This window comes from Oncorhynchus mykiss, chromosome 4 (assembly GCF_013265735.2).
Source record: "Oncorhynchus mykiss isolate Arlee chromosome 4, USDA_OmykA_1.1, whole genome shotgun sequence".
Taxonomy (NCBI): domain Eukaryota; kingdom Metazoa; phylum Chordata; class Actinopteri; order Salmoniformes; family Salmonidae; genus Oncorhynchus; species Oncorhynchus mykiss.
The window spans coordinates 4931666-4955278 of NC_048568.1; the positions used below are offsets into that span (position 1 = coordinate 4931666).

Here is a 23613-nt window from a genome sequence, read left to right on the forward strand (position 1 = left end):
CACGGAACTCACTGTCTGTACGAGCTAACCATTTTTGTGAACGGGATGGTGTACCTAAAACTGGCCAGTGTATAGTGAGTGTTCAGGCCAATACAAGGTACACTACCGTTCAAAAGTTTGGGGTCACTTAGAAATGTCCTTGTTTTTGAAAGAAAAGCAATTTTTTAAAGTAACATCAAATTGATCAGAAATACAGTGTAGCCACTGTTCATGTTGTAAATGACTATTTTAAGTGGAAACAGCTGATTCTTTATGGAATATCTACATAGGCGTACTGAGGCCCATTATCAGCAACCATCAGTCCTGTGTTCCAATGACACGTTGTGTTAGCTAATCCAAGTTTATCATTTTAAAAGGTTCAATGATTATTAGAAAACCCTTTTGTAATTATGTTAGCAAAGCTGAAATCTGTGCTGATTAAAGAAGCAATAAAACTGGCCTTCTTAGACCAGTTGAGTATCTGGAGCATCAGCATTTGTGGGTTCAATTACAGGTTCAAAATGTCCAGAAACAAGAACTTTCTTCTGAAACTCATCAGTCTATTCTTGTTCTGAGAAATGAAGGCTATTCCATGCGAGAAATTGCCAAGAAACTGAAGATCTCGTACAACGCTGTGTACTACTCCCTTCACATAACAGGGTAAACTGGCTCTAACCAGAATATAAAGAGGAGTGGGAGGCCCCGGTGCGCAACTGAGCAAGAGGACAAGTGCATTAGTGTACTAGAAAGTCATCAGTAACATTTGCCCTTACTGAAAAGTAACCTTTAGAGTTAAAAAAGTATACAGCCAATGCATTTTTTTTCCTAAGATAATGACTAATGTAAATATACAATGTGCTAGACATTCTAATGTACAGTTTTCAGCTGTGCTAACATAATTGAAAAATTTTTTCAAATAATCAATTAGCCTTTTAATATGATACACTTGGATTAACAAACACAATGTGCCATTGGAACACTGGAGAGATGGTTGCTGATAATGGGCGTCTGTACGCCTACAGTTGATGTCAGAAGTTTACATACACTTAGGTTGGAGTCAATTAAACTTGTTTTTCAACCACTCCACAAATTTCTTGTTAACAAACTATAGTTTTGGAGGTGTACCTGTGGATGTATATCAAGTGCCTCTGTTTGACATCATGGGAAAATCAAAAGAAATCAGCCAAGACCTCAGAAAACAAATTGTAGACCTCCACCAGTCTGGTTCATCCTTGGGAGCAATTTCCAAACGCCTGATTTCCAAGCGCCCTAGGCGCGACCACGTTCATTTGAACAAACAATAGTACGCAAGTATAAACATCATGGGACCAGGCAGGAGTCATACCGCTCAGGAAGGAGACGCGTTCTGTCTCCTAGAGATGAACGTACTTCGGTGCGAAAAGTGTGAATCAATCCCAGAACAACAGCAAAGGACCTTGTGAAGATGCTGGAGGAAACAGGTACAAAAGTATCTATATCCACAGCAAAACGAGTCCTATATTGACATAACCTGAAAGGCCGCTCAGCAAGGAAGAAGCCACTGCTCCAAAACCGCCATAAAAAAATCAGATGACAGTTTGCAACTGCACATGGGGACAAAGATCGTACTTTTTGGAGAAATGTCCTCTGGTCTGATGAAACAAAAACAGAACTGTTTGGCCATAGTGACCATCGTTATGTTTGCAGGAAAAAGAGGGAGGCTTGCAAGCCGAAGAACACCATCCCAACCGAGAACGGGGGTGGCAGCATCATGTTGTGGGTATGTTTTGCTGAAGGAGGGACTAGTGCACTTCACAAAATAGATGGCATCATGAGGATGGAATATTATGTGGATATATTGAAACAACATCTCAAGATATCAATCAGGAAGTTAAAGCTTAGTTACAAATGGGTCTTCCAAATGGACAATGAACCCAAGCATACTTCCAAAGTTTTCGCAAAATGGCTTAAGGACAACAAAGTCAAGGTATTGGAGTTGCCATCACAAAGCCCTGACCTCAATCCTATAGAAACGTTGTGGGCAGAACTGAAAAAGCGTGTGTGAGCAAGGAGGCCTACAAACCTGACTCAGTTACACCAGCTCTAGCCGTTTCCAGCTAGTCATTTACAACATTAACAATGTCTACACTGTATTTCTGAACAATTTGAAGTTATTTTAAATGGACAAAAATTGTGCTTTTATTTAAAAAACAAGGACATTTCTGAGTGACCACAAACTTCTGAACGGTAGTGAATCTCTATAGATCATTATTCATAAACTATAAACATCGATGGTAAAATGCTGATTTTTCATCGACCTGGACCAGTATTATATTGCAGACAGAGCGAAATAGTATGTAGCCTGTTATTTTATTACTTGTGTTGATATCATATTCAAACCAAAGTGAGTACAGAGGACATCATTGTTGTGTTTTGGTGAGTGATAAATCTTATTTGAAACTTCTCATGAAAAGTCTGAATCATTCTCTTAACATCCCATTTTGTTCTTAATATACATACTGGTTCATACATTGAACGTTAGTGTATTGCTATATAAACACGTGTATTCCTCTTTACATTATGCAAAGGGTACATCCTCCGTTGGCAAATTAAATTGGGCACCAAATGGAACAAAACATACTGACACAGAGAGGGACTTGTCATATTACACATTTGTAGATATTTTAAAAACGTATTCCAGTGCGTGCTCCAATGAACACAGCCCAGGAAATAGCATATAAAGGGCGTGGATGTTCTCTTTTTACATCAGTGGTATTATACCCCACCCCATCTTGCTTAAAGTACTGTAATTATGTTTTACCTTGGCACACAGCGTTTCCCATTGCCACCTTACACTCAAATATGAAGATCTGGGGCCAAATGTGTCAAGTGTGTTAGAGTAGGAGAGCAGATCTAGGATTAGGTCCCTCCTGTTTATAATATAGTCTTATTAATTATGATCTAAAACTCTAAACTGATCCTAGATCAGCACTCCTACTCCAAAATAATTATACATACAGGCCATGAGAGTGAATCCATGTATATAACAAAGTCAATAGAAAAAGGCAATGCTTTCTCCTATTGAGTCTTCACATGACACGAAGGGTAACTGGTCCTAAAATGATAACAAAAACATTACACAGTCACCGGAGATTACGAGAGCCTCCATCTCTGTTCCTGTCGCAGTTAAACTTCTGTTTGACTTATCAAACCAAACAGTTTAAACAGGAGAAAATTAAATTAACAATGGTGCCACAAATGTACTACCAATTACTATGTACCTACAATAAGATAATCATGTGTCAATGTAGACCGACTACAAACACAGAGAATAGGCAAATTCTTAAGATATGCTACTCTTTACGGTAATATATTGTGCAGAGAGCAGTGGACAAAAAAATATACATTTCTTCTCTATGTTTGCCGTAAAAAAAAAAAAAGGCACAAAGGGTTAAAGGAACACTCAGAAAGATGACATCATCATACAAAATGGGGCAACTTCCTACTTACAGACAACAGAGAGAGTTACAAATCTGCCAAGACTGACATTATTGGCTATTCCCAATGTGTGTGTGCCACAGGGGAGGATGCAAATTGTTACGTTTGTTTAATAATGGTCATCTTGGAGGCAGATTTGAATTCTGCTGTTGCTGTTGTATAATGTCCTTCTGTTAATGATGTAATCTGCTGAGTGTACCTTTAATTCTTCAGCTGTGTGCACCACTACCAGGCACATACAGTGTAGAGACTGAAGGGTTTCTTCAACCTAGCACTTTTTCAGGATTTGGGCTGTAAGAGAGCATCTATGGTGGGGATCGGCATTCAGCAATATCCCCATAATATTTTCCTTATTATATAGATAAGCGCTCAAGAATCCAACTTTTTGCCCGACCATACCATGGCAGAGCTCAAATGACTGACAAAGTGACAACAATACCGTTCATTACTTGTTCCACTCAAACAAGAAGGCTGCCCAAAGCTCAGCTCTGTTTTGAACTGGATGTCAAATAAATTAGCAAGTTTATGTTTCCTTCATTAATTCAACATAATATGCTAACAAAACAAGTTCCTGTTTGCTAAAAAAATATTTGCACAAAAAAAGCATGCTGGAACAAAAACTTGCTTGATAAAGAATGTTTGCTTATAGAACGTGTTCCCTAACAAATAATTTCCTACAGACAAGGAGATGAAGCTAACTTAGCGTGTGGAGTTCCAATTGCTGCCAATCTCAAATCTGTTGGTTTTGCAAGGTGTGTGTATTGTTTCTGGTATCATATTTGCTGATAAGGAAAGTTGTAACCTTTAAACACCTACATAAAATCCGCAAAGAAAAATCAGAAAAAATATCTGGTAACCACTACCAGAGCACACAAAACAAGACTGTTTAATTTACAGATTGGATGATAATTAAAGGGATAGTTAGGGATTTTGGCAATGAAGTCCTTTATCTACTTCCTCAGTCAGATGAACTTGTGGACCACATTTTTATGTCTAACTTCCAGTATGCAGGAAGTTAGAGGTCATTTTGGGAGCCAAGGCTAATTAGCGTTAGCGCAATAATTGGAAGTCTACAGGAACAGCATATTAGCATATTAGCTGTTCCCATAGACTTCCAGTCATTGCTCTAATGCTAGTAGCAATTGCTCACTGCTGCTCCTCTTCAGCCTGGGGTGGGACCTCGGGCTGAACCTGGTCCTCAGGTTGGGGCTGCTCCTGGGGGGGCCTGGCTGGGGCCGGGAGAGGAGGGGGCCGCGGGGGCACAGCTGGATGCTGTCTCTGGCGGTATGCGATGACAGTGCCCAGAAGCAGGGCGATGACCGTCATGAGGTAGAGGTCCCACTCGGGGCCCAGGAGCTGGTCAAGGTCCACCTGACTGACCAGCTCAGTCATCTGGTGGAGGGGGGATGGAGCGAGGAGGGAGGGGGAGAAATTAAGAGGGAGGTCAGAGGGAGAGGGAGCAGAAAGAGAGAACATTGATTACATTTAACAAACAGTAAAATCCCATGAATCCTGTACAAATGTAGTAAACTACAACTAGCCTAAGTTTGCCTCAAACATTGAGCCTGGCCCCCACGAGTTGAAATAGAAACGACTGAGGAAACTGAATCTCCCAGAGTCACCCGGGTCCAGGAAGCGCTCTGTACTGTACACTCACGTTGAGGTCGTGCATGTACTGCAGGGTGTAGACCAGGCCCAGTTTACACAGAGCCAGGAAGACGGGCACCTGGGCGTCGGGACTGGCCTCGGCAGCCATGTCATAGAAACGCTTGGCCAGGTGGATGTCCTACACCAGGCGGAAAGATAGAGGTTTACATGGTTGTGTGCGTATATTAATGTGTGTGCATGTGTGTGTTTGCCCACCTGTTTGATGCCCAGGCCTTTCTCATGCATGTAGCCCAAGTTGAACATGGCCTGAGCACTGTGCTGCTGCTCCGAGGCCAGCCTATAGTGGATGACAGCAGTCTCGTAGTCCACATCAGTACCATAACCGTAGAAATGGTAGTCCCCAAGCTTTATTCTAGCCACAGTATAACCTAAGTAACACAGTTAGACATATAGTACCCACGTCAGTGCCGTAACCGTACACACATCAATATCATAACCGTAGAAGGGGTAGTCCCCCAGCTTTATCCTAGCCACTGTATAAACTAGGCCCAGTTTTTCAAACCAAATGCTACTCTCTGTTGTTATCATCTATGCATAGTCACTTTAATAACTCTACCTACAGTTGAAGTCGGAAGTTTACATACACCTCAGCCAAATACATTCAAATTCAGCTTTTCACAATTCCTGACATTTAATCCCAGTAAAAATTCCCTGTCTTAGGTCAGTTAAGATCACCCCTTTATTTTAAGAATGTGAAATGTCAGGTTTGTAGGCCTCCTTGCTCACACATGCTTTTTCAGATCTGCCCACAAATTTTCTATAGGATTGAGGTCAGGGCCTTGTGATGGCAACTCTAATACCTTGACATAATATTCCATCCTCATGATGCCATCTATTTTGTGAAGCTCACCAGTCCATCCTGCAGCAAAGCACCCCCCACAACATGATGCTGCCCCCCCCCCCCCCGCCCGCTTCACAGTTGGGATGGTGTTCTTCAGCTTGCAAGCCTCCCCCTTTCCCTCCAAACATAACGATGGTCATTATGGCCAAACAGTTCTATATTTGTTTCATCAGACCAGAGGACAATTCTTCAAAAAGTACGATCTTTGTCCCCATGTGCAGTTGCAAACCGTAGTCTGGCTTTTTTATGGCAGTTTTGGAGCAGTGGCTTTTTCCTTGCTGAGTGGCCATTTAGGTTATGTCAATATAGGACTCGTTTGTTGTTATTTACTGCTGCTCTTTAATTACTTGTCACTTTTATTTATTTTATTTCTTATTCTTATCCGTATTTTTTTAAACTGCACTGTTGGTTAGGGGCTTGTAAGTAAGAATTTCACTGTTTTTTTTGTATTCGGCGCATGTGACTAATACAATTTTATTTGATTTTATATTATATTTATTGTAGCATATAATGTGATATGTTGGAGATTTTCTTCCATTTTGTCACATGATCATTTTAATGTGGATTCAAATGTTTGTTTTTTAACTGGGCCCCTGGGTAACACAGTACACACGTCAGTCCCGTAACCGTAGAAGTGGTTGTCCCCCAGCTTTATCCTAGTCATTGTTTAACCACATTTGAACACACAGTACACATGTCATTACCATACGTTTTAATACCCCAGCTTTATCTTACCTATCCTTGCCAACAATAACTTAAGGGTACAAAAACAAGATGGTTGCTCAGCACAGCAATAAGAGGGGAGGGTAATTTATGAAGGAGGATAGACCAACCCTGTGCTGCTGCTCTGGTCCAATGGAGGAGGGCTCGAGGGTACGTCTCGTTCTCACTGAAGATCCGGGCCTCTGCTTAAAGTGAGAAATACAAACAAACAAAAACAAACAAAAACACACACACACACACACACACACACACACACACACACACACACACACACACACACACACACACACACACACACACACACACACACACACACACACACACACACACACACACACACACACACACACACACACACACACACACACACACACACACACACGATTATCCAATTGTTTCATTCCGAACAGAACCTCAATATTTTTTGTTCCAATAGTGCACTTTTCATATACATGGTAAAATAATGGTTAATAAACAACTCCAAGGGGGGCCCTATAAAATCAGTTTTATATTTTCCTTTTAAAACCGCAAGAATCAGACCCTTAAAAAAAAAAATCCTAAAATGACACCCAAATATAACTGCCTGCAGCTCAGGACCTGAAGCAAGGACATGCATATTCTTGATACCATTTGAGAGGAAACACTTTGAAGTTTGTGGACATTTGAAATGAATGTAGTAGAATATAACACATGAGATCTGGTAAAAGATAATACAAAGACATGTTTTTTGTTGTGTCATCATCTTTGAAATGCAAGAGAAGGGCCATTATATGACTTAAGAATCTAGGCGCAATTTAGGTTTTGGCTACAAGATGGCAGCAGTGTATGTGAAAAGTTTTAGACTGATCCAATGAACAATTGTATTTCTGTTCAAAATGTTGTATCAAGTCTGCCCAAATGTGCCTAATTAGTCAATATACATAACTGTGCACTCTCCTCAAACAATAGCATGGTATGTTTTCATTATAAAAACTAGCTACTGTAAATTGGACAGTGCAGTTCGATCAAAAATAATGTAAGAGGTTCCCAAAGAGGTTTTAATTAATGGCTTTAGAATTTTTTTGTTCATAGAGAAACAACTAAATTAGATGTTCTGAGTCAATGTCAATGCTTAAATCACAGAACACTATTTTCTTTTGGTGTGCAAAACTAACATTTGGGTTTTTAAGTGTAATTCCCCTTTAATTGAGTGTCTGGCCTTTTAATTGTGCTTCTAACAAGTGAGGAATGTGCCGTTTAAGGTGATGGTATATCAATGTATCTGTACTGCTGTTGCTCATTTCATGACAAAGTTTGCAAATAACAAATAATAGAAACAATTCTATAATTTAGGGGTCACAAACCGGTTGATCGCTAAAAGGCAATACTAGTCGATCACCAGACGTTTCTGTAGAAAAGCCATAAATAAAGGATTGTTCTCCTTTTTTATTATTCGTGTTGCGCTGTTGGCGGTATGTGCACTTGATTCAGAAGCCCTGCGCACCGGGTAGGCAAAGTGTTCCCATTTTGAAACATTTAAATGTGTCTAAAAAAAACTAACTCCGCCTGCCCGGTGGACCGGGAGATCTGTTTTTTTTCTTCTCCCTAAAGCGGAGAAGGTACGGTGGGATTCGAGATGGTCAGTGATCTGTTTGTTGACTTGGCTTTCGAAGACCTTAGATAGGCAGGGCAGGATGGATATAGGTCTGTAACAGTTTGGGTCCAAGGTGTCTCCCCCTTTGAAGAGGGGGATGACTGCGGCAGCTTTCCAATCCTTGGGGATCTCAGACGATATGAAAGAGAGGTTGAACAAGCTGGTAATAGGGGTTGCGACAATGGCGGCGGATAGTTTCAGAAATAGAGGGTCCAGATTGTCAAGCCCAGCTGATTTGTACGGGTCCAGGTTTTGCAGCTCTTTCTGAACATCTGCTATCTGGATTTGGGTAAAGGAGAAGCTGGGGAGGCTTGGGCGAGTAGCTGCGGGGAGGGGGGGGGGGGTGTATTGATAGCCCTGTGTGCCAATTTTTAGAGGAATATTTAACTATCTCTGGTCATAGGAACAACATGAATTTGTGCATAAGGCAGATGCGGGGTGACTCGAGTTTCGCCATAAGGTGGAAAACAGTGTCCTCTCTCACTGGTCAGTCTCACTGGACGAAAGGAAGGAGAGAGCCTTGATTTTAATTTAAATTTTACTGGACTGATGGTACCTGTTGCGCTCTCCCTCCCTCCGCTGAGACTAATGCTGTGTTCAAAACAACTGGGAACTTGGAAATCTCAGACATCAGTGCGTTCAAGACAACTGGGAAGTCAGTCTAGGAAAAATAGTTCAACGGTCATCCAACTCTGAATTCCAAGTCGGAAACACTAGCATCTTTTTAGAACTCTTGAATTTCCAACCTGACATCATGACCTTGTTTTTTTCCCCCGAGTTCCCAGTTGTCGTGAAAGCACCATGAACATCAAATGCAGGTATCATCAGTCTAGTAAAATAAAAATGAAAATTATTTGCAAATTATTTACATTTATGCTCAGTTATACCTCACAAGTGCTACACCAACTGATCTATTTTGTCATCAAAGCTTGAGTTTTGAAATATAATATGGTCCTGGGGGAGAAACTTTCACTAGGGACAGGGGGGACATGACCCCCCTCACATTCTGAAATGGCATTTTTGTCACCCCCAGTTTTATTATTGCACTGTGATACAAAACAAAGGACCAGTGTTTTAGGACCATGCGGACGCCTCAGGGCGGCCTGGGTAGGCTGTTTTCCAGGTTCAGCCGGCTGGATTTTAGGACTGCACGGACACCACACCACGTGCGGACAGGCTGTGTGAAGGCAAAGCTTCTGAAAGGCTGGAGTATAGGACCGGCGAGATTAACAGAGGCAGCTGCTGTCTGTGTTGCGTATTTCTCCAAGTTGTAAAAGCAAGCAGAGCAGAAACTGGATACTCTTTAGTTCACATATCTAACTAGCAAGTTAAACTGCTGTTTGACAGAAAACATTTTATTTATTCCCAGTACTGAGCTAGTAGTGTAACTGACATGTTACGTTAGCTAATGTCATGTTTAATCTCCTCTCGACTGGAGTGAATGAACTACTAGCAGCTGGTTAGCTAGCTAGTAGCCACCACAGCCAGTTCAGCTCTAGCTATCTGTCAGTAAGCAGTATCTAACAGCTGTTGTGTGTATGGAAATGTTTTCTAGCCTTTGTTTTGTCCCATTTTAACAGAAGTAAATTTGATGTACCATTAGTTAGAGCTAGCCAAAAGTTGTCCAACGTTAGCTAGCTAGCTCACTAACTAGCTAGCTCTTATTTTTGCCTCAATCACACTAGACCTGAATCAAACGATGAAACCAGCGGCCAAACGTATTGAAGACCGATATTCTGACATTTTTACAGTGCAATGTGAATTTTTATTTTTCAATATAGAAATGTAATGTTATTGATCTGTCAGTTTACCTAGGTATTTCTCTACCTTTCACACTGACACTGTATAAACAGCTCTACACGCTTCACTGTCATGGTGCACTGTTAGTACACAACACTATGCTCATCATGTCTTAGCAGGATCAGATGGTGACAGGTGTCACAGCAGGGTCAGACAGCCAGAGAAGACCAGTCTACAGAGCTCAGGTGAATTTTGCAGTATACAAAAATAATAATAAGTGAATGGATGCAAAGTTCCATCTTGAGTTGATGGGTCCAGTCTGGGATCTGGGAAAATTATCATTTAAATTATTGAACCATTGATTCTATTCTTGGATAATATAATGTATAAATGTACACCAAAGTATGGTCATGCCTCATCTGAACAGGATCAGATGGTGACAGGGATCACAGCAGGGTCGGAGAACCAGGGAAGACCCGTCTCTGACGGCGCAGAAGTGAACTTTTGCAAATACAACACTTTATTCTCTCTGTGCAGTAAACACTGGACAAGCAAGAAGCTTCAAAGACTGAAACTAATTTAAGGCAGTGTGACAAACTTCTAAAGTTGATTTCAAAACTGTATCAAGGGTTGATAGAGGCTTTTTTCGGTGACACAAAACATGTAAAACAAAAATGTGAGGAGGACCTGAGAGACGCTAATGATGATGAATGGATACAGATGTGTTAGAATGCCCAGTCATGTTCATATCATCTCAGACATAAATTACTGCAGGTTAAGACCATCCATAGAACGTACTATATGCCAGTGAAACTGAATATCATGCACTCAGAAATGTACTTCCTAATCTGGAGGTGTTAAACACATAAGGGAACATGTTTCAATATGTTATGGTCTTATGAAGGCTGGCTGAATTCTGGCAAAGAGTCTGTTCTTTTATCTCAATATGTCTACAGATTCTCCCTTTAACCTGTTTTAGTTTGGTTGGAAATGTTGATACTGGATATACTGATACTGTAACCTAGCATTTATAGCAGCTAAGAAACGCAGTGAGTTTAGCTTAAGGCTCTAGGGTAATGGCCCGTGTGCACCGATCCAGGATCAGCTTCACTTACCCTCCCTCATTACAGACCTTAGATCAGTGTTATGGGGCATCTTCATCCCATTTCTCTGGGGCAGAAGCTGATTTAGGTACTGTTGATGTAGGTAGTGTGTGTTAGAAATGTAGATGTTGGGGGTTGATTTTATTCTCTACCAAAGGAGCTGGAATTTGGTAAATGATTATGTGTTGCTGCTCCAGTTTGAACTGTTCTGCCTGCGGCTATGTTTTCAACTCTCTGGTAGAGATACTTTGAATGATCGGCTATGAAAAGCCAACGGACATTTACTCCTGAGGTGCTGACTTGCTGGTCATCTATGAACATTTTGGCCATGTTCTGTTATAATCTCCACTCGTCACAGCCAGAAGAGGACTGGCCACCCCTCATAGTATGGTTCCTCTCTTGGTTTCTTCCTAGGTTATGGCCTTTCTAGGGAGTTTTTCCTAGCCATCGTGCTTCTACACCTGCATTGCTTGCTGTTTTGGGATTTTAGGCTGGGTTTCTGTACAGCACTTTGTGACATCAGCTGATGTAAGAATGGCTTTATAAATACATTTGATTGCAATTCATTGGAAGGTTAGTTATCCTCCCACAATGGATGGAAGAAATGTCAAGTTATGTATAACTAGATTTGATTTATTACAAGATTAAGGGTATTCTGTGCAACTTTCATAATGTAACGGTCGTCGGTGGAAGAAGAGGATGACCAATGCGCAGCGTGGTAAGTGTTCATATTTTTAATAACGTAATGAACACCGAACAAAACAAAATAAAACGACAAACGAACAGTCCTGTATGGTGCTGAAAAAACACTGAACAGAAAATATATCACCCACCCCTCAAGGGTGAAAACAGGCTGCCTAAGTATGGTTCTCAATCAGGGACAACGACTGACAGCTGCCTCTGATTCAGGACCATACCAGGCCAAACACAGAAATACCAAATCATAGAAAAAAGAACATAGACTGCCCACCCAACTCACGCTCTGACCATACTAAAACAAAGACATCACAAAGGAACTAAGGTCAGAACGTGACACATAAGGTCGGGATGCCTTATGGATGCCGTATATGGAATATTGTACAACAAAAGGAGTCTATTGAAAACATGCCCACGTACATGATCAAAAGTATGTGGCACTTGCTCGTCAAACATCTCATTTCAAAACCATGAGCATTAATATGGAGTTGGTCCCCCCTTTGCTGCTATAAGTGCCTCCACTCTTCTGGATGTTGGAACATTGATTACGGGGACTTGCTAAAATTCAGCCACAAGAGCATTAGTGAGGTCGGGCACTGATGTTGGGCTATTACACCTGGCTTGCAGTCGGCGTTCCAATTCATCCCAAAGATGCTCGATTGGATTGAGGTCAGGGCTCTGTGGAGGCCAGTCAAGTTCTTACACACCGATCTTGACAAACCATTTTTGTATGGACCTCACTTTGTGCACAGGGGCATTGTCATGCTGAAACAGGAATGGGCTGCTGGAAGCACAGAATCGTCTAGAATGTCATTGTATACTGTAGCGTTAAGATTTCACTTCACTGGAACTAAGGAGCCTAGCCCGAACCATGAAAAACAGCCCCAGACCATTATTCCTCCTCCACCAAACTATAAAGTTAGCACTATGCATTGGGGCAGGTGGCGTTCTCCCGGCATCCGGCAAACCCAGAGTGAGAGGGGTAACAGGAACAATCTAAGGCGAAACAGCTATTACCTATGTCGTTGCACATTGGCCCAGTAACGATACCAGGATAATTTTACATTGTTATGGAAAAGACAGACCAGTCATATAATATAATATGGGAGTGAAGTGTTAGACTCCTTGTTGAGATACATCTAAGCCGTGTCTAAGGGTAGTGAATGCTAAAGAAATTGACACTATTTTCCAGGGATGGGGGTAGTCTTTTTCTCTCTCTTTGAAATGTTTCCTGAGGCTATGGTCTTGGGAGAGCAGTGAGTGAAATTCTGCAGTGTTGTTAGTATAAGAGCTCAATGATGTCGTGGCAGGTGGCAGCGTGGTAGGCACAGCTAGTTCAATGAATTAATCACAATGAGGATTAGCTGATAACTACGAAATAATATAGAGCAGGTATTCCCAAACGGGGGTACGCCAAATAAAAATGTGATTCACATTTTTAAAAATGGGGCTATACAATTGGGTGAGGGTATTTTCTCGCCCGAGTAGCTTCATTTCACTGCCAAAAATAAAATTAAAACATATAGTGTTCAGTGAAATAACACCACAGTGTCAAATACAGGTAGGCAATGCTGGGGGAAAAGGCCACAAAAAAACTATACAGACAATGCCTTCATCAAACAACACTGTTTCACGACGCATCAGTGACATGGCAGAAGATGTTTTGAAACAATTACTGCTTCGCATAGAAGCCAGGGCCTGGCACAGCTCCTGGTATATGTCCGTTACGTTTATGGGGGGGGGGGGGGGGGTCAATTAAGGAAGACATCCTCTTCTGCAAACCACTGGAAACATTGACAACATGAGAGGATATTTTTAAAGTACTGGACAGCTTTGTGACATCAAATGGACTTTGGTGGTCAAGATGTGTTGGTATTTGTACTGATGGCGCAAAAGCCCTGACAGGGAGACATAGTGGAGTGGTAACGCGCGAGCAAGCAGTTGCTCCCGACACCACTTGGGTACACTGCAGCATCCACTGAGAGGCTCTTGCTGCCAAGGGAATGCCTGACAACTTGAAATACGTTTTGGACACTACAGTGAAAATGGTTAACTTTGTTAAAGCAAGGCCCCTGAACTCTTGTCTTTTCTGTATTACAGTGCCTTGCGAAAGTATTCGGCCCCCTTGAACTTTGCGACCTTTTGCCACATTTCAGGCTTCAAACATAAAGATATAAAACTGTATTTTTTTGTGAAGAATCAACAACAAGTGGGACACAATCATAAAGTGGAACGACATTTATTGGATATTTCAAACTTTTTTAACAAATCAAAAACTGAAAAATTGGCCGTGCAAAATTATTCAGCCCCCTTAAGTTAATACTTTGTAGCGCCACCTTTTGCTGCGATTACAGCTGTAAGTCGCTTGGGGTATGTCTTTTTCTATTGATGCAGTATGGAACCGTGGACTTATCCTTTTTCTATTGATGCAGTGTGGAACTTTGGACTACATGGACGTAATATGGACGTAATAATAGTTGAACTTGGGTATGCCTTCCCATAAAGGAGTGCCCGGGTTTGGCTTGCACTCAGCTCTGGCACAGCCATGGCACGATACAACAGGAATACAACAGGATATAATGTGATGCCTAAGACACATTTTTACTTGGAGTCATTAACGGCCGTTAGAATCGATGTTCCTTTTTTTTGTCGGAATATAACAGTATGGTCTTGCGATATATTTACGTTGTTTTGTCTTAATTTTTTCCAAAAATGTTCAAACAATTGAATCCAATGAACTGAGCAGGATGGGCTGACATGCTTATAGCCTTGCCTTATAGCCTAAAATATTGTGTTGTTATTATTTCTATTAATATTATCTATTATTGATACTATTAAAAAAAATCTGACTGTTTTCCATGTTATTTGGTTAGTTTTCTTAAGCATCCTCATAGATATTCATGTTATCATGGGACTGCCCATATTTCCCTCTGGCCATCGGCAATTGTCGGCCAAGGGATTGCCTTAGGACTTAAAGGTGGGTCATGAGTCAGGGAGATGGTCTGATGACCTTAGTGACAACCGACCTAGATATGGGTGAAGGTTTACAGTGGTTCATCCTTAAAAAGTTGCAGCGAATTCTATGGCACGTTATTTAAGTATGAACCACTGGTACCACTAATGCTAGTTCTTGTTAATTTGACAACCAGAGGGCATCTTTGAGAAGCATTTGATAGCCTTCGATAGTGGCTGTACTAGAGAATTTAAAACCTTTTTTGTAAGAACATAGTATATGGGACTGATTTTAAGAAATATTGAATATAAATATAATTCATTTTATTAATATTATGGTGTTTCCATTCCATGAAAAACAAAAAACCCTCTGGGTTTCCGTTAGGATGGAATGGAAAATATGGCACTGTACAACGTGACGCTCGGGAGTAGGCTACAGTACTGGGCTATTTAGCTAAAGAATCCCCATGCTATGCGGAAACACGGGAGACCGGGATACAGTTCCCCGATGAGGAGGAAGGAGTAGGCTATCCTTGTAAATAAGAATTTGTTCTTAACTGATTCCATGTGTGCTATTTCATAGTTGTAATGTCTTCACTATTATTCTATAATGTGAAAAAGCCTGGATTTAGTAGGTGCGCCCAAACTTTGACTGGTACTTGCTTAATTAATTTGATTATTAGTATGGTGTCTCTATTCCAAGAAAATATTACGCTGTACAACATGACTGCCGGGAGTACTGGGCTATTTAGCTGCAGAATTCCCGTGTTGTGCAGGCACGCAGGAGACAGGGGTTCAACTTGCCGGCGGGGTGGAAGGAGTAGGCTGTCCTTGTAAGTAAGAATTTGTTCTTAACTGACTTGCCTAGTTAAATAAAGGTTACATTTCTACACCCTAATTTTCTAATTCTAGTCTAACCAATTACCAAACGGAGATTCAGTCAAAATTAAAAATCTCAATGATTTATCAAGACCAGTCCCAATGCTCGTCTCAGAGCAGCGTGAAACGGTGCTAAAATAGTTGTAGGCTATTGCTTCAAATCCTATTGCTTCTAACTTCAATATGCTCTTTAAATAAATAAGACATACACCACTTTTAACAGCACATTACACAACACTAGTGAGACTCATGTTGCCTATGGTAGGCCTAGATCGGACTTCTGTGCACGGCTCTGTGGCCCATCCCATGCCCCCCCCGTATCTTGAACTTGGATACAACTGGAGAATTGCAAGGCAATCCCATTGTGCGCCACTCGGGAGCCATGACCAATATGACCAATATACACTGCTCAAAAAAATAAAGGGAACACTAAAATAACACATCCTAGATCTGAATGAATTAAATATTCTTATTAAATACTTTTTTCTTTACATAGTTGAATGTCGAAAAGTGGAAAACCACACTACCAACTTTGATGTAATGTCCTTAAAACAAGTCAAAATGAGGCTCAGTAGTGTGTGTGGCCTCCACATGCCTGTATGACCTCCCTACAACGCCTGGGCATGCTCCTGATGAGGTGGCGGATGGTCTCCTGAGGGATCTCCTCCCAGACCTGGACTAAAGCATCCGCCAACTCCTGGACAGTCTGTGGTGCAACGTGGCGTTGGTGGATGGAGCGAGACATGATGTCCCAGATGTGCTCAATTGGATTCAGGTCTGGGGAACGGGCGGGCCAGTCCATAGCATCAATGCCTTCCTCTTGCAGGAACTGCTGACACACTCCAGCCACATGAGGTCTAGCATTGTCTTGCATTAGGAGGAACCCAGGGCCAACCGCACCAGCATATGGTCTCTCAAGGGGTCTGAAGATCTCATCTCGGTACCTAATGGCAGTCAGGCTACCTCTGGCGAGCACATGGAGGGCTGTGCGGCCCCCCAAACAAATGCCACCCCACAGCATGACTGACCCACTGCCAAACCGGTCATGCTGGAGGATGTTGCAGGCAGCAGAACGTTCTCCACGGCGTCTCCAGACTGTCACGTCTGTCACATTTGCTCAGTGTGAACCTGCTTTCATCTGTGAAGAGCACAGGGCGCCAGTGGCGAATGTGCCAATCTTGGTGTTCTCTGGCAAATGCTAAACGTCCTGCACGGTGTTGGGCTGTAAGCACAACCCCCACCTGTGGACGTCGGGCCCTCATACCACCATCATGGAGTCTGTTTCTGACCGTTTGAGCAGACACATGCACATTTGTGGCCTGCTGGAGGTCATTTTGCAGGGCTCTGGCAGTGCTCCTCCTGCTCCTCCTTGCACAAAGGCGGAGGTAGCGGTCCTGCTGCTGGGTTGTTGCCCTCCTACGGCCTCTTCCACGTCTCCTGAAGCACTGGCCTGTCTCCTGGTAGCGCCTCCATGCTCTGGACACTACGCTGACAGACACAGCAAACCTTCTTGCCACAGCTCGCATTGATGTGCCATCCTGGATGAGCTGCACTACCTGAGCCACTTGTGTGGGTTGTAGACTCCGTCTCATGCTACCACTAGAGTGAAAGCACCGCCAGCATTCAAAAGTGACCAAAACATCAGCCAGGAAGCATAGGAACTGAGAAGTGGTCTGTGGTTATCACCTGCAGAACCACTCCTTTATTGGGGGTGTCTTGCTAATTGCCTATACTTTCCACCTGTTGTCTATTCTGTGTCTCCTGACCCCTCCTGTCTCAGCCTCCAGTATTTATGCTGCAGTAGTTTATGTGTCGGGGGGCTAGGGTCAGTTTGTTATATCTGGAGTACTTCTCCTGTCCTATTCGGTGTCCTGTGTGAATCTAAGTGTGCGTTCTCTAATTCCCTCCTTCTCTCTTTCTTTCTCTCTCTCGGAGGACCTGAGCCCTAGGACCATGCCCCAGGACTACCTGACATGATGACTCCTTGCTGTCCCCAGTCCACCTGGCCGTGCTGCTGCTCCAGTTTCAACTGTTCTGCCTTATTATTATTCGACCATGCTGGTTATTTATGAACATTTGAACATCTTGGCCATGTTCTGTTATAATCTCCACCCGGCACAGCCAGGAGAGGACTGGCCATCCCACATATGCTCTCTCTAATTCTCTCTTTCTTTCTCTCTCTCGGAGGACCTGAGCCCTAGGACCATGCCCCAGGAATACCTGACATGATGACTCCTTGCTGTCCCCAGTCCACCTGACTGTGCTGCTGCTCCAGTTTCAACTCTTCTGCCTTATTATTATTCAACCATGCTGGTCATTTATGAACATTTGAACATCTTGGCCATGTTCTGTTATAATCTCCACCCGGCACAGCCAGAAGAGGACTGGCCACCCCACATAGCCTGGTTCCTCTCTAGGTTTCTTCCTAGGTTTTGGCCTTTCTAGGGAGTTTTTCCTAGCCACCGTGCTTCTACGCCTGCATTGCTTGCTGTTTGGGGTTTTAGGCTGGGTTTCTGTACAGCACTTTGAGATATCAGCTGATGTACGAAGGGCTATATAAATAAATTTGATTTGATTTGATATTCCATTTGCACAACAGCATGTGAAATGTATTGTCAATCAGTGTTGCTTCCTAAATGGACAGTTTGATTTCACAGAAGTGTGATTGACTTGGAGTTAAATTGTGTTGTTTAAGTGTTCCCTTTATTTTTTTGAGCAGTGTATATTGTCCTGCCAATAAAAGGGTTAATAATATATCTGTGAGAATATCCAACGGGCTTTTATATAATTCTAAATGAATTAATTACAATAAAAAAGAACAATATTTTGGAGATGATTTAGTTTTCAAATAACGTAAAATGAGCGAGAAAAAGGCGAGAAAAACACAGGGTGAGACATTGTTACCAATTTGTAAATAAAGCTAGTTTGTTATATAGAATTATTTATCTATGTTTTTAGAGGGAGAGAAACCAAAAACCTAGTCATCTCATGGGTCTCCCAGTCGAGGCCAGTACAGGTATTGAACCGGCATCTGTAGCAACACAGCTTACACTGCTATGCAGTTTCTTAGACTGTTGCGCCACTCAGGCACTGTACAACTTGACCGGTCGGGAGTGGCCTATAGTACTACAGTAAGAGAAAAATAATAATAAAACAACAGTTTTAGTAAGTAATACTGAAGTCGTGCACAATTATCATTTTCGATTTAGGTTTATATCGCCCATTCAATGTCAGTTAGAGACACAGTAGGACCCAAAATAATAATCAGTGCTCTAACTCCCACTTGCGCTGGTCTGGAGCAATGAAGTGGTGACGCAGGATACTGTCCTAAACCACAAATTACCTCTAAGTCCCGCAGCATAATCTCAAAACCTTAGTGGAGCAACCACTGTAGGTCAAAAGAGATTAGAATAAATAAAGGAAATAGAGGAAGTAATGGTGCAGGTAGATGGTAATGGAAACTGTACTATAGAAGCACAAAATATGTTAGAGGAAAATCAAAAGGAATTTGAGTTACTTATTCAAGAACCATCAAGTGCAATGTATTACAAGAATAAAGCGAATTGGTTGGAAAATTGTGAAAAATACACAACATTTTCTTGAATCTTCAACATAGAAATTATACCAAAAATAATTTACAGAAACTCGTTACAAAAAGAGGTAGCAAAATATTTTAAGCATATGTTTTCTTTTCAGTCTCCTCCATTTCCACTGAATGTTGTTAAATGTAAGGATTTCTTTCATAATAATAATAATAATAATAATAATGTAACATTAACACATTTATAGAAATACCTATGTGAAGGCCAATTTACAGAAGAGTAACTTTTTGAGCCAATAAAATATTTTCAGTCTGCAAAAACACCTTGCTTGGCTTGACGGTATACCAGTAGAGGTATATCAGAACTTTTTGATGTACTCAAAGATCCATTATTAGCATGTTCATTGTTAGCATCTATTATTAGCATGTTCATTGTTAGCATCCATTATTAGCATGTTCATTGTTAGCATCCATTATTAGCATGTTCATTGTTAGCATCCATTATTAGCATGTTCAAGGTTAGCATCCATTATTAGCATGTTAATTGTTAGCATCCATTATCAGCATGTTCATTGTTAGTATCCATTATTAGCATGTTCATTGTTAGCATCCATTATTAACATGTTCATTGTTAGCATCCATTATTAGCATGTTCATTGTTAGCATCCATTATTAACGTGTTCATTGTTAGCATCCATTATTAGCATGTTCAAAAATTGCCTTTTTATCTTTATATGGATTACAACTTCTCATTTCCGATTTCCGATTGAAAATGAAATGTTGTTTAAAGTTATCGCCCTTTCTTAAAGAAGCCATACAAAGCTGGTTACAATTTCAGTTTTTTCCTCCAGAAAAGATTGAACAAATATTACAAAAAATGTTATGGTTAAACTCAATGAATATAAACGGAGGAGTTATGTCACATATACAGTTATCGAAAATATATGGGAATATCTGCTCAATACAAATTTACAACCAACTGATTACAGCACTACCACAAAAATGGAGGAGGCAAGTGGAAAAGGGAGAAGGTAGGGAACTTGTTTGCCTGCCATATATTAAAGATACAAACTGGATGAAAGGAAATGGCATAAACAGGAAAATATACCAGTTTAATCTAAGGACAAAAATGACAGCTGCGCCATACAGGTTGCAAAATAAATGGGAGATTTTCGACGTACCAATTCCACGGCATATGGTTTATGGACTAGCTTGCAATTTGTGGATAATATACGATTAAAAAGGTTCAAACATTTTGTAAAATATCACAGCACAGTTGAAAGGTATATGGCACATAGAAACCGAATGAGGGTGGTCTACGGTGATAGGTGGGATGGGCTGAGAGTGCCTTAGGGTTGTGATTTAAGAGCTGAGGTCTATGGTGATAGGTGGGATGGGCTGAGACTGGCTGAGGGGTATTAACTTTCTTATCACGATTATAATTACAGATCAGTATCTCAATGCATTCTTAATCTAAATTACTATACATTTTGCAGTGTATAGACCTCCTCAATCAACCTGATATGCTAATTTTAGTTTCTACAGACGGTGTTATGGGGATGGAAATTGTTATTTCCACCATGCTGACCAATGGGATTATGATCAGTATCACCATGATGATTTTTTTCGAACTTATGGAAAATGTACTCTGATTTAGATTTAATTTCTTAACGATATTTTAATGTTTATATTATTCCCAATTATCATTTTATGTTAAGGTTAAAGGTTTAATGAACCTACGGATGGTCATTTACAATAGTGGTATACGAGTGCAAGGAAGTTTTTTTTCTATATGTTTGTTAAATTGTTGATGCCTTATTTGTTTTCTACGTGTGAATTAATGTTTTAAAATCTTGTAATTTTCTTTTAAGTTGAGAGAATTCTTAAAATGGGGGAATGTGAGAGCGAAATTACAAGATTATGTCATAATACTTCGTCTTCTGAGTTGGGCCTGTGGGGGCTTAATGCTGTCAGTGGATTTACGATGCCTTTGGTGATAAAATCTAAAGAACGCATTCCATAGCATGAGTTGGTGTTTGTGTACTGGGAGGGACCAGGGTGGAGATGGCTCAGGTATGGATAATTATGAGAGGAAGCTTGCTTTGGGGGCTAGACCCTAGTTTCCACACATTGAGAACAGTCTTTACAGCAAATACTGTCTGCTGTGAATTATTAATTTATTTCATACGACTCCTAACCTTGTGACCCATTCCACACATCTGTTGTTTGTCATGTAGACTACGGGGGTGTATCTTTGCTATAAAATATCTTGATATCCTTTGTGTGGGGGCTCTCAACGAATCATCTAAGGGTGGTTCGTCGACCGGCCATCGTTATTGCAGACCACTCACATCATTCACTTGTGTGTGTGGTGTGACATGCTTTCCTTATTAAAAAGTGAATAAAGATTTAGTTTAAGTATAACTCTGACTTGTGTGATAAGTTTGTCTCCTCATTCGATAATAAAGAAATAACCATGACAATATAAACTCAGCAAAAAAATAAACGGCGCTTTTTCAGGACCCTGTCTTTCAAAGATAATTCGTAAAAATCCAAACAACTTCACAGATCTTCATTGTAAAGGGTTTAAACATGGTTTCCCATGCTTGTTCAATGAACCATAAACAATTAATGAACATGCACCTGTGGAACGGTCGTTTTGACCCTAACAGCTTATAGACTGTAGGCAATAAAAATCACAGTTATGAAAACTTAGGACACTGAAGAGGCCTTTCTACTGACTCTAAAAAACACCCAAATAAAAATTCCCAGGGTCCCTGCTCATCTGCGTGAACGTGCCTTAGGCATGCTGCAAGGCGGCATGAGGACTGCAGATGTGGTCAGGGCAATAAATTGCAATGTCCGTACTGTGAGACGCCTAAGACAGTGCTACAGGGAGACAGGACGGACAGCTGATTGTCTTCACAGTGACAGACCACGTGTAACAACACCTGCACAGGATTGGCACATCCGAACAGCACACCTACGGGACAGGTACAGGATGGCAACAACAACTGCCCGAATTACACAAGGGACGCACAATCCCTCCATTAGTGCTGTTGTAAGGCAGGCAACAACGTTGCCCATGGGCATAAACCCACCGTTGCTGGACCAGACAGGACAGGCAAAAAGTGCTCTTCACTGACGAGTCGCAGTTTTGTCTCACCAGGGGTAATGGTCGGATTTGCGTTTATCGTTGTTACACCAAGGCCTGTACTCTGGAGCGGGATCGATTTGGAGGTGGAGGGTCAGTCATGGTCTGGGGCGGTGTGTCACAGCATCATCAGACTGAGCTTGTTGTCATTGCAGGCAATCTCAACGCTGTGCGTTACAGGGAAGACATTCTCCTCCTTCATGTGTTACCCTTCCTGCAGGCTCCTCCTGACATGACCCTCCAGCATGACAATGCCACCAGCTATACTGCTCGTTCTGTGGGTGATTTCCTGCAAGACAGGAATGTCAGTGTTCTGCCATGGCCAGTGAAGAGCCCGGATCTCAATCCCATTGTGCACATCTGGGACCTGTTGGATCAGGGTGAGGGCAAGGGCCATTCCCCCCAGAAATGTCCAGGACCTTGCAGGTGCCTTGGTGGAAGAGTGGGGTAACATCTCACAGCAAGAACTGGAAAATCTGGTACAGTCCATGAGGAGGAGATGCACTGCCGTACTTAATCCAGCTGGTGGCCACACCAGATACTGACTGTTACTTTTGATTTGACCACCCCTTTCTTTGTTCAGGGACACATTATTCTATTTCTGTTAGTCACATGTCTGTGGAACTTGTTCAGTTTATGTCTCAGTTGTTGAATCTTGCTATGTTCATACAAATATTTACACATGTTGAGTTTGCTGAAAATAAGCGCAGTTGACAGTGAGAGGACGTTTCTTTTTTTGCTGAGTTTATATTCAGTTGAAGTCGGAAGTTTACATACACCCTATCCAAATACATTTAAACTCAGATTTTCACAATTCCTGACATTTAATCCTAGTTAAAATTCCCTGTCTTAGGTCAGTTAGGATCACCACTTTATTTTAAGAACGTGAAATGTCAGAATAATAGCAGAGAGAATTATTTATTTCAGCTTTGATTTCTTTCATCACATTACCAGTGGGTCATACATTTACATACACTCAATTAGTATTTGGTAGCATTGCCTTTCAATTGATTAACTTGGGTCAAACGTTTCGGGTAGCCTTCCACAAGCTTCCCACAATAAGTTGGGTGAATTTTGGCCCAATCCTCCTGACAGAGCTGGTGTAACTGACTCAGGTTTGTAGGCCTCTTTGCTCGCACACGCTTTTCCAGTTCTGCCCACACATTTTCTAAAGGATTGAGGTCAGGGCTTTGTGATGGCTACTCCAATACCTCAACTTTGTTGTCC

The 23613-nt window shown here is 41.5% G+C and overlaps 1 protein-coding gene across 2 annotated transcripts in view; it reads right to left on the reverse strand.

Annotated features, from left to right (window-relative positions):
- Positions 1-2309: 2309 nt before the first annotated feature.
- The window catches only part of LOC110521981 (protein sel-1 homolog 1), a 75283-nt gene continuing 53979 nt past the window's right edge, over positions 2310-23613 (reverse strand). Inside the window, exons 18-21 of one of the 2 annotated variants that reach the window (XM_036975504.1) lie at positions 6799-6870; positions 5320-5492; positions 5114-5242; positions 2310-4848 (exon numbers count right to left, since the gene is read on the reverse strand). In XM_036975504.1, coding sequence (XP_036831399.1) covers positions 4603-4848; positions 5114-5242; positions 5320-5492; positions 6799-6870 — 620 coding nt within the window. In that variant the 3' untranslated portion in view covers positions 2310-4602. Of the gene's footprint in view, positions 4849-5113; positions 5243-5319; positions 5493-6798; positions 6874-23613 lie in introns of both variants that reach the window. The other variant, XM_036975503.1, reaches the window with a different exon arrangement.